At 38.2% G+C, this 18,421-nt stretch overlaps 1 protein-coding gene across 1 annotated transcript in view; it reads right to left on the reverse strand.

Moving 5' to 3' along the window:
- Nucleotides 1–4,745: 4,745 nt before the first annotated feature.
- Ddx10 (DEAD-box helicase 10) overlaps nt 4,746–18,421 on the reverse strand; it is a 142,671-nt gene continuing 128,995 nt past the window's right edge. The window contains exon 18 of the mRNA XM_021171852.2: nt 4,746–5,370. Within this exon, the coding sequence (XP_021027511.1) occupies nt 5,193–5,370 (178 nt within the window). The 3' untranslated portion in view covers nt 4,746–5,192. The remainder of the gene's footprint in view (nt 5,371–18,421) is intronic.

Raw genomic sequence — 18,421 nt, forward strand, 5'->3', positions numbered from 1 at the left:
CCTGTCGTTCCCCTGTACTGAGGCAGATAAAGTTTGCACGACCAATGGGCCTCTCTTTCCACTGATGGCCGACTAGGCCATCTTTTGATACATATGCAGCTAGAGTCAAGAGCTCTGGGGGTACTGGTTAATTCATAATGTTGTTGTTGTTGCACCTACAGGGTTGCAGATCTCTTTAGCTCCTTGGATACTTTCTCTAGCTCCTCCATTGGGGGCCCTGTGATCCATCCAATAGCGGACTGTGAGCATCCACTTCTGTGTTTGCTAGGCCCTGGCATAGCCTCACAAGAGACAACTATATCAGGGTCCTTTCAGCAAAATCTTGTTAGTGTATGCAATGGCAGACACCTACTTCTAAACAGAGCTCATCCTCTACAGTCCTACTGTATCCCAACAGTTAAAATTTTAAATTTTATCAACACATTTAAATGATTTATAATCTATTCATCCTTGGAAACATCTTCAAAGACATACTAAAGGGTAGGCTTTAACTGAAGTAGAAGTTTCTTAATCCAGTCAAGTTGAATGTTTTGCAATCTACTTTTAATAAATGTTTAATAATGTTTTAATAAATGTTTTGCAATCTACTTTTAATAAGGGCTCATTCTCTCTTCTAGCCCACCATTCAGCAGAGGTAGTGGAAGTTATATGAGGGAAGTGGACCTGTTTAGCAATAGTTCTTTGGGGGCAAGCTTGATCTTCTTCGGCAGCAATTCAGTCCTGCGCAAACACCAAATCTGACTCAGCAGCTGCAGACCAGTCTTCTAGGCAGGCAGATGCCAGGCACAAATTGGCAGCTGCAGTCCAGGCCTATCTGCAAGCAGACATCAGCCATGAACCAGCAGCTGTAGTTCAATCCTGAAGGAACAGTCAGGCTTAAACTGGCCTGAGACGAGGCCGTGGGAGTGGCAAGCTGCCGCAGGAACCTCACGAGCAGTTCTTTAGCGAGTTTCTCTCAATAGCTGCATTATCACAAGTTGATCTCAACAGCACTATGTAAGGTGAACCAACACATGCGTGTCAACAAAAAATAGTGAGGTGGAGCAAACCAAACCAACTCAGTGCTCACTGTCTGTTGGGTCATATTTATCAAGTGTCCTTTCACGTGTTTGCTATATTAAAACATCCTTTCACCTGTATCTGCCTCAGGAGAACAGTCTTTCATGTGTTTGCTTTAGCAAGACATCCTTTCACCTGTGTGCCTCAGCAAAACAACATTTGATGGAACTAATTTTCCGAAGAAACTAGAATCTTCCACTTCATAAAGATTTATGGCAGACCTTGCCCAGTCATCTCTAACCATAGTTCTTTGCGTTGCTTTGGCTCCCAAGAACCTTTACTAGATCTCTTAGGCATGTATTTTTTATCTTTCTGAGAGCATCCTCATTCATTTATCTATTTGCTTAACTCATAGCCTGAGCTCAATTTTCTTGCCCATCATTATATTCATTATATTCCCTGTTTTATCCTGTGAATTTAGTACCTAAATTTCACTTGAGAATAAAAATTTGTCTAATTTGTCTGTTTGGACAAAGCTTTCTGCATTACTGTCTCTCACATACTAAATGAAGGGTTAGACGGCAATCGCTGAGTCAGCAGGCACTAGATGAGAAACGTATCTTCCCTGGCTACCTGAACAGTAGGGGGCAGTGGAAAAAAATCCTATCAGGATTATGTCTAGTCTCAAGTGATTCAAAGCAGGGTTTCAGATCTTGGTTGCAAATTCCTTTCTCACAGGAACATCTGCATCCTTTGGCAGCCTCTGCTATCAAAGCTCTGAGATTACTTCATGTTCGGGGTATTTCAAGTGTTGTATAACAAAATTAATTACGTTTAATTAAACTTATCCATTTTTTATGGCCTCAAACAAATTCAGAATGCCATGTAAGGTTATGAGATGGCAGCACTCCAAAGGCTTCTGCTTTCAGTGACTTATGTAATTTTAGGGATTATTTTACACTAGTGAGTCTGATGAATGGCCTTTCAGCTTTGGTTTAGCAGCAAGAATTAGTCACTGGGTCCTAGAACAGATAAACTGTGTCCTTTGTTTCCTAATACCATGCAATAGATCCCTGCCTCAAACAAGCACCGTCCTTTTTCCACCATTTGTTTTATGATACACTAACACTATGCACTGGGTCCTTCTCCCCCCCCCCCCCCCGCCCCCCGGCTACCTAAATGGAGGCAGCAAAGGGAAAGTCTCTCACAGGACAGATGGAGGATGTAGCAGTGCTGGACTCACTAGTATCTGAATCAATGGCTATTCTCATTTGCTACATATTTCTCTCTGGTTGTGTGCTAAAGCAGGACTCAACATGTTTTTGTTCTGCAGGTATAGAGGCACCTAATCTGTTTCACCTTGGGCCCAAACTGAAGGAATACCTTTGTCTCTGATCCTCACTGTCCAGGTGGGTGGAGGTCTGACAGGAGCTCAGAGCCCATATCTACCATTCCTAATCACCTGACTTTTAGATAGATCTCAAAATCAGTAAAGAATACCCCAAACTGCTTAATAAGGATCCATTCAACTCTATAGATAAACCAGAATCCAAAGTAGTTTATGAACCAAATGCCTTGCAACATATTTATGCAATAGTTATATACAGGCAGCCAGTAAGTTTAATTCCTCTTCAGGAAAAAAACAAAAAACAAAAAACAAAAAACCCAAAGCACTAAAATGGCACAGCATAGGATCAATGGTAAGCCTTCAGTTCATGCATGCTTGCCCTTGGTGACCTTCACAAGTCTCCAGTGACAAGAAACTGTGTCAGAAATTCGAACTCCAGAATCTTGGGCTTTTAAAACCTGAGTTTCTTTCCTACTTAACGGTTCTTCTCTATAAAAAGCAAATACAATAGGTATTTCTGTCCATAAACTGCTTCATCTCCTTCCTACAGAAGTGACAGAACAGTGTATCAGAAATACCTTTAAAGTTCTCTCTGTTCGGGGTGTAAGAGCAGAGTTTGGGGAGGACTAGACCACAGGATAAGACTGTTGCACACTAAGTTCTCAGCAGCTGTGACCACCTACATATGACTGAGCCTCTCCTCCTCACAGCACAGCTAAGGAAGGAGTACATAAGGCCCTAGTCAGAGCTGCGGAGCTACTTACAGCTCACAGCTGGCAGGGGAGGGAAAGCCAGTTTTCTTTACAGATGTTCCCTTACCATGCCCCAGTGGATGGCACTACACTCATGGATATATGGGCAACATTAATTGGACTCAGTAGGACATAAAAACTAGAGGACATGAGGTTGGGAGAGGGTTATGAAGGGAAGGTGCCCAAGAAGCGCTGGAGGGAAGAATAGTGGGTAAATATGGCTAAAATATATGTGTGTATGAAATTCTCAAAAATTATATATATATATATATGTATGTATATATATATATGTATGTACATATATATGGAGAGAAAGGTAAATAAATATCTCTTGGTTTACTAGGAGTAGTCATGAAATCACAGCCCTAATTATGAATTATAGGGAAGGTGCTGTATTTGGCCTATAGGGGTATTGTCTTAGTTAAGGTTTCCATTGCTGTCAACAGACACCATGACCAAGGCAACTCATATAAAGAACAAAATTTAATTGGGGCTGGCTTACAGGTTCAGAGGTTCAATCCATTACCATCAAGGTGGAAGCACTCCAGCAGTCAAGTAGGCATAGTACAGAAGGCACTGAGAGTTCTACATCTTGTTCCGTAGAAAGCCAGAAGCAGACTGATTTGTCCCCCAGGCTGCTAGAAGGAGGGTCTCAAAGCCCATCCCACAGTGACACACTGTCTCCAACAAGGCCACAACTCCTAATAGTGCTACTCCTTAGGCCAAACCACCACAGGTATAAAGAATAGATAAAACACAATACTGTTCCCAAGGAAAATGTCATAATAGGCTCATAGACAAAGGTTGATTGTATTACGTGATAGATGCTGTAACTGAAGGAATCAGAGGAGGGAAACATGCTCAGATCTACAGGCTACAGAGAGAGCTCCCAGGAAAGGCAGGTTGGAAGATGTGCTGGTAGAAGCAGACAGACTAGTTAAGAACCTCAGGGGTCTGGGCAAGTCCCGATGAGACTCTAAACTGAGGAAAGGCTGAAGTTCTGAGAATAGGCAATGGCTCCGTCTCTAAAGAGGAGGAGTAAACAGCAGCAGTATAGTGAGAACACCAAAGCTGGCAGTCATTTTAATTGTGGGAAGATGACTGCTCACAAGAGCACTGAATACACAAGATACACTTTTTCAGAGACCAGTACAGACTGGCTGAACTGGTAGTGTTGAGATACCCAAGTTACCATCTATCTTCTTCCTTAAGAGGTTGAATTTATTGCTAGTACTAAAAATTAGTTTTGATAGTGAATGGGATAGGAAGAAGGGGTTAGGAAAAGAATCCCGCGTGTAACAATCTACATCAAAATCAATCATTTCATGTCAATACCCAGATTTCTCCACATTTTCTTTTTAAAGACTTATAGTATTGGTAACAAAACAGAGGCTCTATTTCATTTTCTCATAAGGAGCTAGGTGGAGTCCCATGACACCTACTAAAGAGCACATGAAGAACGTCTTCAGATGTCTAGAGATTTTTTTAAATAATTGCCAGTGATCTCCAAATGTAAGTGTGATGTGTTACATTTGAGCAGGCTAATTAACAATACAAAAAACTTGTTTTAGGAATGTCATGTTTTAATTTTATCAATCTATCTTTGAGTGTCTTTCATATCACTGGATACAATGAAAACAATAGTATTTTGTAAGAAACAAGTTTATTTTTTTATGAACTCAATTTAAAAAAATTCTTTGTCAGGGCTAGTCCATTATACTCTTTCTTTAGAGATAATGAAATATACATAAAATTATTATGTATACTTAACAATAACAAATGAACAACAGATCCAGAACCTTGCCTGTAAAACAAACAAGCAATGACTAGGTACACAGCTCAGGAGTAGAGCTCTTATTTACCATGTACAAGGCCTTGGTTTAATCTTCAGCACTGTGAAAATAAGCAAAACAAGCATTTCCAATGGTGGGGAATAAGAACCTATACACAAATTCTAACAGTATACGATACGCCCTTATTCAGAGAATTCCTTGATATTTCAAAACTCAAAACTGTCTTCCAGAGCTGTTTTCAATTTCTTGCCAACACAGTACTATGCAGAGGTATCAGAGCACACAAGGCCCAGAGAGCGTCTAGCTCTGACTTCTGAGCAGATGCAGCACCAGCTCTTCATCCTCTGCTAGAGACAGGCCTGTGTCCAAAGGTTCTGACGCTTCCCACCTGGCCTTCTTCCCAGGATGGCTTCTCGGTCTTACATCATCGTCTTCAGTGTTGTTTCTCTTCCTTGTTTCCTGCTTCTTCTTGGTGTCACTGGTGGGAACAAATCCAATGATTCATTTCATAAACAATTAACTCATTAGCATGAAGTCAAACATTTATAATGGGACAAAATAACCCAAATGTGGAGCAGGTAGTTGGTAAAATGACATCTTGTGAGACAGAAAGTAACCACAATACCAGGCATGTGCAGGGCACTGTATAAATAGTATGGCATTCAATATAATAATAAGGAGCTCTGGATACATTATTTATAATCTGAGGACATTGAAAAGTCCTTTAGGTATCTTAACATATCAAATTACCTCCATTTAAAGTTATCCTTAAGGTAGCAGGTTATGTAGGTTATAGATACAGATAAGGGTATCTTGTACTAATTCTAATATTAACTGAATTATGTTATGATAAAGAGCCTAAAATGTCAAAAAGTACCAATTTTTTCTTCTTTAAAAATGTAGACCTAATGTGCACATACAGTCTTAAGAAACTACTGTTGACTCAGCCTGCATACACTCTGCACATTGGCCATTAAAGCAGAACTAACTTCTAAGAAGGGGGGGGGGGGGTTACTAAATGCATTAAATAAAAAAAAAAAAAAAAAAACAGGACAGATGAGAAGGGTACCTGAGTACAATCCTGAGAACTCACATGACAGAAACGTTTTCTGATTTCTACAAGTGGCCATGAATACTCATGAATCATTAAATGTAATTTTAAAAATCTTCAAACCATTTTGAGATAGCATATTCAAGATGGCTCACTGGAGAGCACAGACCAAGGCACCACCTGAGAAGGCATGGCTGATAAATCTCCCTGCCACATACACATCAAGTTGAACAGCTATTTACAAACTAACTGATTAGAACAGAGCTAAACAAGTCAGTTATCATTTCAGAAGAGCTCAATACAGTAAAAAGTCACAATAACCACAAGGCAGACATCAGTATCTGACAAATGCCAAACAATAACAGGAAATCAAAAAAAGTAATAGAGTGGTTTCCTTAACTACCAAGACAGATTGGGGGGGTGGGGGTGGGGGTAAAGGGAGAGGAAGAGAGAGACAGAAAGACAGACAGAGAGACACAGAGAATGGAGAGACAGAGGAAAACACAGTAAAACTAGATATTTTATACAGAAAATCCCCCAAATAACTATAAAATATTGTAACTAATCAGTAAATTCAGCAAAGATACAGAATGTAAAATTAACATACAAAAATCAATAACATTACTATGTCGAACAGTAAGTTATCTGAAATAAAAATCAAGAAAACTATCCTATTTATAGTAATTATAAAAATAAAACATCTAAAACTAATAACTAGGTGAAGGAGCTCAACAATTTTAAACATTTAAAACATTTTAAAGAGGAAATCAAAAAGAAAATATATTCTGTATTCATAGACTATAAAAATTAACATTATTAAAGAGGTTCACAGTGACTTGCAGAGTCAACACAGTCTCTACCAAAGTATCAATGCCATTGTGTACAGACATGAGGAAAACAGTCCTAAACTTACATGGAACCAGGAAAAGATGCCTGTAATTTATGTGACCCCATGATGATCAGGGGGGAGGGGTGATGGGAGGGAGAAGGGGGAACAGAGTAAAAGAAGAATGGAAAGGGAGGAGGAGAGAGGAGAGAAACACTAGCCAATCACCTACACTCTGAAGTTACATTATTTACTTAGAATTGTTCTGAGAATTAAATGAAACCAGATAAATAAAACACAGTAGCTCTTTACACACTAACTTATTTTCTGCCTAAAAATTACACCGTTTCAAAAATTCTAACACTGACTGTATATAATAATCAGCAAAAGAAAAAAGCCACATCAATATTACATTATTTTTCCAACCATATGATATATCCAAAAAGAACAAATTGTTCAAGTTTGAATGGACTCCATTACTGTTGAGAAGATAGCCTGATATAAAAGTAAAGATGCCTAATCAGCATATCCACTTATAACCAGCTGGAAGCAAAACTATAGATAATTCTCCCATTTACTTCCCACAAGTGCCCAAATGCTCTGACTCAGCCATTTTCTTTCACCAATAGAGGAAAGGCAAACTAGATGACATGATGTGGTTATTCAAAGCCACAAACTGCTGAATTTTGAAAAGGAGCCCGTAACAATGAACATGAATGACTTTTCTAAAGGAATTCAATCAGCAAACTTTTTTTAAGCCTTTAAAAAAAGATATTTGGTCCTAATATGCTTAGGAGTGTGGCTAATTCTGTGCCAAATCCACTGGGTAGAGTGCCATAAATATTTGGAGAAGATGACACGCGTTTTGTCCATCTTGCACATCAAGTGCACCTTGGAGAGGCTCACAGAAAGCGTAATTAGTAGGCTCTCTGTAAACGCATCGTCCTCTGTTAATGTGCTTGTGCATATTATATTCTCTGCAGAAAATAGCAGCTTCAGATGTTTTCCCCCAAAGAAAATCAGATATGAATGTTGCTTATGTTCAATTACCAACTGAAATTTTAGGAAGGCATTTTATGGCTACTTTCTATAGAAACCAAATAAGTAGTGTTATGAATAACGAATCATCTGGTAATAAAATGGGAATTTTATAGATAACTGCCGCAATTTAAGACCCAAGAAAAAGTAACCAGAAAAGCAATGATCCGGTTCCATCAGAAAAAGCCTCTTTCCAATGCCACAGTGCTAGAAGCCCTCGGATGTTTCACCTCCTGCTGCATTAAGCCAATAGCTTCTGTCCTCTGTGCACTTGGTACGAGTGGGAGCTCACTGGATCTAAGGAGGGACTGGGAAATCCTCATCAGTTAACAGACTAAAATAGGCCATGTTTAACTTATTTCTTGATTCTTAAATTATTTTTTACAGATTCTAGAACTATAGTTTATGATCAAGAGTTGTATCTATCATGAGGTACTGGTGATGATTAATACTGATGTCAAGTTGACAGACCTAGACTCACCTATGAGACAAACACCTGAGCATATCTGCAAGCCTCTAGTTGGAGCTGAGTGAGATGGGAGGATCTACCTAACACCAACTGTAGCATCCCATGGGTTGTGGTCCTGGACTGAAGACAACTGTGAAAATCATCTGGGCATCAGCATTCCCACAGCTCGATGCTTCTTAACTACAGATGCAATGTGACCAGCTTCCAATGACCCTGCTGCCATCTCTTCCCAGCCATAATTGACTGTGTCCCTTGGAACCTAAGCTAGTAAAGCAAACCATTCTTCCTTTAAGTTGCTTCTTGTCCCTCATTTGGTCACAGCAACAAGAAGAACACAAAATAAAACACCACAGCTTAACGCAGCAACACATCATCAGTGATATCTAGCAAGCAGATGGCAAAACACTGAAGAGGCTGAGGCCAGGGGAAGGGAAATGTAACTTACTTCAAAATACAAATTCACAGTGATGAGCTCCTTCATAAAGTAAGTGAACCCCAATGAACTGAAGGGGTAAGTGGCACAGAGCTGACAGGGAGGTAGGGGCTTCAGGGTGTAAAATATCCATCCGGATTTGAGTTCCACGTTTTATCTATCAGCACTTCTGTAGGACCTAAAGTGCTAAGCTCTTTTCAGTCTTCAAATGTCTGAGCCAAGTTTCAGAAAGGGCCATATTACAGTAACTCAACAACAATATACAAACTGGCAGAGCACCAAAAGTCCCCCTGCTGACAAAGTCAAAAGTTCAGAGCTACTAATCTTTTAATAATCTAAACCATAGAGACTTCATTATTGTGCATTTAAATAATAAATCATATAGCTAAGTAGAGGTGAAAACACCTTTAAGATGTAATGTGAATAGACAGCAACAGGAAAATTCAATGACTGAGACTTCACTGAAAAGAGTAATACAAAACCACATCACAGTATCAAAGCAGAGGTCTGAGCCAAGTATTTACTGGTAAGCAATGAAGGAAAGAAAAATGGAATGTGAAATATTAAATGTTAATATGTTAAAAACTGATTTTTAAGTGGGGCAGAGTTTCTTATCTCCTAAAATCTCTGAACCCCAAACTCAAAAATCTTCAGAAGCTGAACTTATTTTTTTTTACAATTTTGATTTTCTGACTTCAACATTTAAATTATTTTAAGATAATTGTCTGTCTGTGTCTCTCACAACAAAAACAGCTTCTGCATTAAATTCAAGAGGAACAAAAGATGGGCGTGACACGGGAGACTGTCTCTCTAATGGGAGTAAGGCATCTCTCCCTAGCTGTTGTGTCTTGCATAGAAGACTCATCTCTGCTTATTATCTTTGCTAAAAGGTACACATCTGGCCTATCAATAGGGATCTTTTCCCTCTGAATTCAATACAGCTCAAATTATTTATTAGTCATATAGAACTTAGTATTGCTACTTACTGATACCAATATGACTTTTCTCACCTGTATCCTATTTGGCAGCACCATTTAAAATTTTTAAAGTAAGCATGCCCAGAAACTTTTCTTCTGGGAACCTTGCCCAAGAAAATAATTAAAGACATGCTCAAAGATTTCTTAAGAAAGACACTTAAGATAGAGCTATTTTTAATTTCAGAAGTTAAAACCCCAAAATGATTTAAAGGATTAAATATAATTAAATATATAATTAAATATAAACACATTATAAAGATAGACAAAAGATACTAAGTATCTATTGAAATTTTTTCTTTATGAATGCTAAAAAAAATTTTAAAAGCAACACAAAATGAAGATCCATCTACATTTAAAATATATATATATATATACATATATATATATATATATATATATGGAAAAAGATTTGGAAGTTTATTTTTAAATGTTCTTTTTGCTAATGCATGTATCTTCTGCTATTTCTGTAACCATCCTATATTAGTCTTTGAAATAAAAATTAAATTCAAAGTCCTAAGTATCTAGGTTCATGTTAATTATTGTTTGTACCTCCACAAGTTTCAAAGCACACAGTGTGAAAAAGAAAAAGTTGTTCCCATTGATAACCTCAGTTAGCACAGAAATAGGGAAAGGCTAAGACTTGGTGGTTGAGGATATATGGGTGATGGGTTATTTTAAGTAGTTTTAAAAAGCAAGGAGTTGTAGTAAACCCCTATGATCTTACCACAGCACTTGGGAGGATAGAGCAGTAGCATTGCAAGGTGGAGAGCAGTCTGGGCTACATACTGAGATTGTGTTTCGTAAACAACAGGAGAAAGCCAAAATATAAGCTAAGTTACCTCCCAGACTTTGCTTAGGGCCTGCTCCCATCCTGTTGCCACATTTAGCCTACTTCTATCTAATAGGATCCTGTGATAGACTAGAATGGCTGTAGATTCTTACAACCTGCTACAAAGCTAGAGTCAGTCAGGATACATAAATGGGTAGAAGAGTGTTGGAATGAAAAGTAGCTGAGAATCTCATCTGACAGAAATATAGATAACTACTAGACTATTAGGTTACATATTTAAATTGTAATGATTGTCCAGAGTATTCATGACTCAAATACTAAAATAAAGTACTTATTTTCTTAGAGAAGGCTTTTTTAACAATCCTTCTGGCCTTTGTTCGGTGAGGTTTTTCTTAACTACTTCATCTGAAGTCAGTTCCCAATTCTGTTTCTACCAATTCTTTCAAGATCCTCATGATCAACTGTGTCTTATTTCCTTATGGTTTATCTACCAGCAAGCAGTGAATGCTCTATGAGAGCTGGGGTCTATTCTCCTTTTCACTGTCAAAGAGCCAATTCTCAGCAAATCAACTATCTACATACATAGAGTAAATGAAATGCTGAAGAACCAACAGAGAAGGACACTTCCCATGCTCTAGTTTTATATTATGGATATCTCTGTGTGCAAATAGATCACATGGCACTAATTTCACTACATTATTCATTTAAACAAAGGCAGTATAACACTTTTGCAGAATATTCCAAATGTAGGAACTGATATTTTGAATATTAAGCACTTAATAAATGATTCTGAAAAGGAGTAATAGAAGGAGACATTCCAGAAAGCATTATATTCTTTTTGTTTGGTTGGTTGGGTTTTTGTTTTGTTTTGTTTTTTTGAGACAAGGTTTCTCTGTGTAGCCCTGGCTGTCCTGGAACTCCCTCTGTAGACCAGGCTGGCTTTGAATTCTGAGGTCTGCCTGCTTCTGCTTCCTGAGTGTTGGGATTAAAGGTGGACGACACCACTGCCCAGCTAAAGCCTCCCATATCTTAAAACGAAGAGGCCGAGGAGACAGCTCAGTGGACAAAGCTCTTTCCCGTATCATACGAGGACCAGACTATGGATCTCTAGAGCCCACCTAAAATCTAGGCAGACCCGGTGTCCACTGCAAATCAGGGACTGGGGAGGCAGAGATAGAGCATCCCCGGGCAAGCAGGCTCTGTAGAAGAGCAGGAATCAGCGAGCTCCAGGTTCAGCAAGAGACCCTGCCTCAATCAGTAGAGCAATTGAAGATGACGCTGGCCTGCAGTTTTGAAGCCTGCATACACACCTGTACATCTGTGCACCCACACATGTACACACACACACACACACACACACACAAACAGAGCAAAAACTGCATTTGTGAAAACTGGTCAGGCAGGACACCAAACACTAGTATCACTCACTGTGGAAACCATGAGTCCACATAAGACAGTGTCTTGTTAGAGACAAGGGTCTAGCTATGTAGTCCTACCTGTTCTTCCGGCCCCCCACCCCCACCCCTGGAGACAGGGTTTCTCTGTGTAGCCCTGGCTGTCCTGGAACTCACTCTGTAGACCAGGCTGGCCTTGAACTCAGAATTCCCCCTACGTCTGCCTCCCAAGTGCTGGGATTAAAGGTGTTCGCCATCACTGCCCCACTGCCCAGCTAATGCTGATTTAGAAACTCCTACCAGCTCCACCTTTACTAATTACAAGGATTATCACATTGTATCACTAACATCACTGACCCTACTGTGTTTCATATCTGGCTTTCTTTTTACTTTCATTACATCCTCAAAAAGAGTCTTACAAGTTGTACATTGTCATTTGGTTGACCATGAAAACCAAAGAGATCTATGCTCCATGACTTGTAAAAGAAATCATTCAAAGCTGTGACTGCAGCAGAGCCAAGCTTTGTTTGGCTTTATCATAGACTTAATTTTCTCAAACCCATGCTTCTTCTCATGTTGCAAAGTTTATGTCAATATTCCAGACATTCGGTGAGGAAACATCATGAGCCTCAGGCAGCTCAGGCAGTTGCTACAGCAACTACTTTTGTACTATCAATGCCTCTTGGGTCATTCTGCAGACTCAGGTAAGAGGTTACATCCCCAGGTACTAATGGGAAAAGGCAAAAAAGACACTGGCTATATGATATGTTTTTCTATCAATCAGAGACAGTTTTAATTACGGCGCAGTTCTTAGGATGCATTAGCCAACACTTACATGATTTCAGAACAGGGAGGCGATTATATAATTATATAATAACAAGATCAAAACAAAAATTAGTACCTGCTATGAGTAGTAGACTGCTCAGATTAAACACCATATTTTAAAATAATATAGGGACTTGTGGGAGGGGAACATCAGAACATCCTTTAACTTGAAAACTATACTATCAGGGGTACAAAGTTGTTGCAGTTAAAACTACTACACCAAGCCTTGAGAATGTTTCAATGTTGTAAGATATGACTGTGATCTAGGCTAGAAGACAAAAATCTAAGAAAACTTGCCAATGTCGGCTGTATGCAGTGCTTTACAGGAATATGGTGGAGTGGAGTGACCTCCCAAGGATATTAGGGCAAGTAGTTCATATAAGCTTAACTTTGGAAAAGAAGATATATTAGAGTTCCTGCCCTGAGGAAAGGCGTGTGTGAGTGTGTGTGTGTGAGTGTGTGAGTGTGTGTGTGTGTGTTATAGCACAAAACAGAAGATCAACATCACTGAACATCTTAGAAATGTAACACAAAGGGCTGCTGAAGGAACAGATTTTATTGTAGTGACAGTACAGATCCTCAACTTCCCTGACTTTCCTCTTCTCTCTCTCTCTCTCTCTCTCTTTTAGAAGGCACAGAAAAGAATTAGGTAGAATTGCAGACTGGTCTAATTGCCAAGATGATAAGGTGGGTATTTAGAGGTATAGAAAAACTTCCTTACACAAAAATCCCTGATGTTTAAATTGTCTGTGGTAAGCCACTGCAGACCAAGTTCAGCATCTCAATGCCCGGTTTGGGTCTTGATTTGTACCCTTCAGTCAAAAAATACAGCTTGGACATTTTCTCTACATAATTTACAATTAATAATAAGTAAGCATGTGCTAACTCATTTTTTAAAAAACTTCAAAAGTTTTCTACATATCCCCAAATATTGGCACTTTAAAATTAAAGTTTAAAGTAAAATTGTGTCAGAAATGTTTCCTCTTATAAATTTTAATTTATAAGGCCATGGCCACAGACCTAATGGAGAATGATCACTGCAGTGTATTTCATAAAATCTGTTCTTTCCTTCTATGGCAAAGACTATTAATGCTTATGGAATTAGTACGAAGAGTGCATAGCATTCTCAACACCTCAATTCTCAGTATTCTGCTGGAACAAAAAGAATCATGGGAAAAAATGTAGTACAGGAAGATGTCTAGAGTTTACTATAAACATAAATGAAAATGCTAAAAAAAAAAAAAGAGTAATCTTAGATCAGAAGTCTAATAATGAGACAAGCTCTGGGTTGGGGAAAAGGAAAGGGGAGGGCATGAAAAGTTCCCCTCTCCCCACCGTGCCTCGTCTACATTACCTTTCATTAAACATCCACACATTATTTGAAACTGGCAAAATCTTCTTGTTGTTGTTGCTCATAAATAATTTGGGAATTTGGTAAAGAGCCAGGATCCCCCTTTTAGACAAACAAACATATCTACACCATAATTTTGTATGGTGTTTCTAGATTTCTGAGAATCCTCTAACATTTATCTGTGGAGTCAAGAATAAAAACAATTTTTGCTCTGAGGAAAATTTGAACATGTAATTATTTCTTCTCCCATACTGAAAACGCAAATATCTAAGTTTAAGCTAGAACATCTTCTTGCTACTAATCTATATGTGGAATATTTATATCCACAGAAATACATCAGCTTTCGTCTCAAACTACTTAACTGATTGGTTTTCACACCAAAGATCAGCATGCACCCAAACATATTCCTGGTGTTCCAACTATCTGAAAACATTAAGTCTTACAATTTAGTATTAACTTCATTAGTTTTCAAATGACTTCCAAAGAGAGCCAACTCAAGTCTTCAAAGTTGCTTATTAAATAATTACTTACACTGATAAGCCAAACAAGAATCAAATGCATGAACACAATTTAAAATTCTAAAAGGGAAAGAATATTAATGGACTATTATATTACTGAGACACAGAGAAAGTCAAGAGGGCAGTTTCATAAACCTCCAACCTGTCTTTGAAGTCTCTCCAAATAGTTTTGTTTTTAAATATTTCAGAGACAGAAGACAGATAAAGTGAAAGGATGGCAGGCTTACAATGAAGCAAATGTATTATTTATATTATAAAGTAGACTTGACTTTTTTCTGTATCTGCCAAGCTGAAATAAGATTAATCAGCAAGCAGAGGTCCAGGTAAATGAAAACTGTAGTTAATAGTTAATAACCACCCCCCCCCTTATTTCCACCAACCAAAGAACACACATAGGCTGGATCTGTTCTTCCCTGAGTTTCTTTTGTCATGGTGTTTTATCACAATAATCATACCCTGCCCACAAGAGTCCTCTTTATATTATAAAGCTAACTGAAAACCTGGAAATAGTAGTTGCTGAGCAAAAATGACTGAAGAGATGCTACAGAACTCAATACTAAGAGAAACTACAGAGATTAAATTAATTCTGTTACTAAGACATTAACAAAGACAATCAAATTTACTCAAAAATAAAACCAGCATCAAACATGTTTTAAAGGCAAAACCAAACACACAAAAGACAAAACAAAAACCCCAAGACAAGAGCACATATTGATTAGTATTAAGAACAGGTTAAGAACAGCTAATCATTGGATCCATTTATTTAGTACAGTCACCAAATACAGAAATTATCTGTAGAGAAATCATGTTTAAATTGTAACACTAGCCTTAGCATAAGGTATAAATCTAACTGCTCTTATGCTACTTAGAACAACCTATCAAAAATCCACTATACAACAATTCCTGTGTCGTCTGCCAGTCCCAGTCAGAGCCCTGAGCACGCTAGGAAAGCACTCCCCTTTAACCTGGCAATGTCTTATCAAGGAATCAATCTTGGTTCAAGGCTGTAGTCTACAAATAAAAGACTAAAGGAAGATAGAAAGAATCGAATATTTTCTTTTTTGTTTGAAATTTTAAGGTTATAAATATTAAATACTCAATTTTATTGGATAATATCTAGAACATCCAAGTATTTCTTGTTAATCATATTAATATTTCAAAAACTTTTATATCATTTATAATTCACATAAGGATGGACATAAACCTAACATGATGAATGGGACTGTATATACAAAAATTAATATACTCCATGTAAAGAGTCAAATCTCTTAGCTTATAAGACACAGTTAAAAGAAATAATCTTATTGAAAGACTTTAAAAGGACAATTGTCACCCCAGCCCTGTCTGGTTCAGATTTCAAGAGTAGCTTAGCTGTTACTCTCTTCAGGAAACTTCCTGACCCACTACGTTCAGGTGGGACCCATCACTTCCTATGTCTGACCTTCCTACCACATCTCCGGGCATTCAGATCACAGCACTCATCCTCTGCAAGTTTCAACACCATGTTCTTAACTCTTTGGAACCACAACTGAACTAAAAGCTCTGGGGAAGCCAGGAATGCTGTTTAATCTTTTGTACTCTGTGCCTGCATTTATTATAGACAGCACATGATATGTACTAAATCATTCCTTATAGAAAGAATAGAGAGAGAAAAATTACAGCCACTCAAGATACAAGCAAATCTGGTATTTCATTTCATTTTGTTTTATTTTACCTTAGTGTGTGTGTGTGTGTGTGTGTGTGTGTGTGTGTTTATCTGAATTTAAGTTCAGGTGCTGGCAGAGGCCAAACGAAGACAACAGATATCCTAGAACTGGAGTTACAAGCACTTTTGATATTATAAATTAAGTAGAATGTAGATTAAATAATGTAAAACATTCTTACTGTTGTTGTTTCTACCACAGAGATAAAGACTTTTTATCATTCAAGCACTGTGACTACAATACACGGGCTACTTGAAATCATGTATGACCCCAAAGGCAATTGGACATCTTTTCCTGCTTAAAACTTCAAAATTTGTTGGAGATAAGAACAATGACTATGTACTGCTCAACAGACCAAGGAACAATGCCACAAAAACAACCAACCAAAGCTCAACTTTTCCTATGAGCTTGTTTTGCCTCTATTTTAGTAATAACTACAAAAAGCCCTAACATCTATGAACTCTATTCCACAGGCCCAAAAAGGAAAGAGATGGAAGAAAAGCCAGAGAGAACTGGACTGATTTTTTTTTAAACAGATGAAAATGAGGAAAGATTCGGAGAAGAAAACAAGCTTTTTTGTCTGATCTGCTTTAAAAAGGAATACACTAAGCTTGGAGCTTGAGACAAAGCTTGGCTCACCCGGTATTAACCCTCCTGGATTATGAGCACATTTCCTGTTCCTTGCCCCCATTTCAGCTGTTTCTGGGGATAAACTAGGGTGCTTTCTTGTTTAAAGTTCACACATGGGTACACTGTATTTTCATCATTTCTATCCCCCGCAAACACACACACACACACATACACTCCTATGCAGGAGTCTTAAAGAGAACTCAAGGCCACATAATGTTCAAGGACCACAACAGACAAAATCTGTCTCTGCTGTGCAAATTAAAGGGGTTAAATGATGGGCATCGGAACCCTCTGGAACCTCAGCACGAGAGAGGCAGCACTGGGGATAACTCCAGACGCCTGAGGGTGGTTCAAATTCCTCTGCAGCTGTGTAATGAACTGAAGAGACAGAAATATAAACTTTTAAAATCCTGTCAGACTTCCCTGAGGAAGAACTACTCACCACAGATTTGGTCATTTTTCACTAAATCAGGCTCACCTTCTTACTGACAAAGTGTTTTTCCACAGAGAGACTGGAAAGTGTTATTTATGATGAATTTTTATGAACAGCAACAAAGTAAATTTTCAAATGGAACCAATTCATACTAGTTCAAGACTCACTGCTATTTTCTAATTGCTCTATCTAGTCCCTTAAGACTGAACTTATCTTTGGAAACACCATGTTTATAACCAAAGAATATGCTTCTGGGAGAGCCATGATAACCAGGATCAGCGTGAGAATAGTTTATACTAAATGGAACCCAGAAAGAGCACAGCAAACAAATCTGTAAACATGCAGAGAGCTGACATCTCAAAACCTTAGTAAATCATTAAGTCTGCAACATGCAAAGAAAAGATGTAGCCCAACTGGAACAACACAGGACACCTGGACCCACATTACTTCTGTAAAAAGTAGTAGGTGCAGCAATTACTACAGTTAAAAGTTTACTACGATTGGTCTTCGGAATATCTGAGCTAACTTACAGACTACTACTTGTACCTTGTCATAAATCCTGCTTTCTATTCTAGGGATGATAAATAGGGTTTACCTTGTGTTTCACTTCATCTTGATTAACAGAGGATATGTTAAGAAGCATGATTTGGGCTACTTGGAAAGAAATATAAATAAAATATATCTTCCATAAGGACATGAAACAGCAGTGGTATGGTATTTGGCAACTAGAATCTAGTACAGTGGCTCTGAATTACTATAAACACTGCTGCCCCAACTCCCAACAACACCTAGCAAAAGCTAAAGACAGTTTTGGTTTCAACTCAGAGGGTGGGGGATATGCTACTCCTGGTAGCCACACATAATGTGAAATTACCTATAGTCCCCAACTGTCCCTATGACCTAAGCCAGAATATCCACAATCCTAAAGCTGGTCGGGACATGAGCCCAGATCTTCAGTCAAGTACCATCAAATGTGTCTTCAGTTTCTCTTACAGTCATGGCAGTTTCGTGTAACATGACTGAGGACTAGAACTAGGGAATCAGTTTCATTTACACTAATATTTTCTGTGACCATGAATATAAATTATTTA

Source organism: Mus caroli, chromosome 9 (assembly GCF_900094665.2).
Source record: "Mus caroli chromosome 9, CAROLI_EIJ_v1.1, whole genome shotgun sequence".
In the NCBI taxonomy this organism is placed as follows: domain Eukaryota; kingdom Metazoa; phylum Chordata; class Mammalia; order Rodentia; family Muridae; genus Mus; species Mus caroli.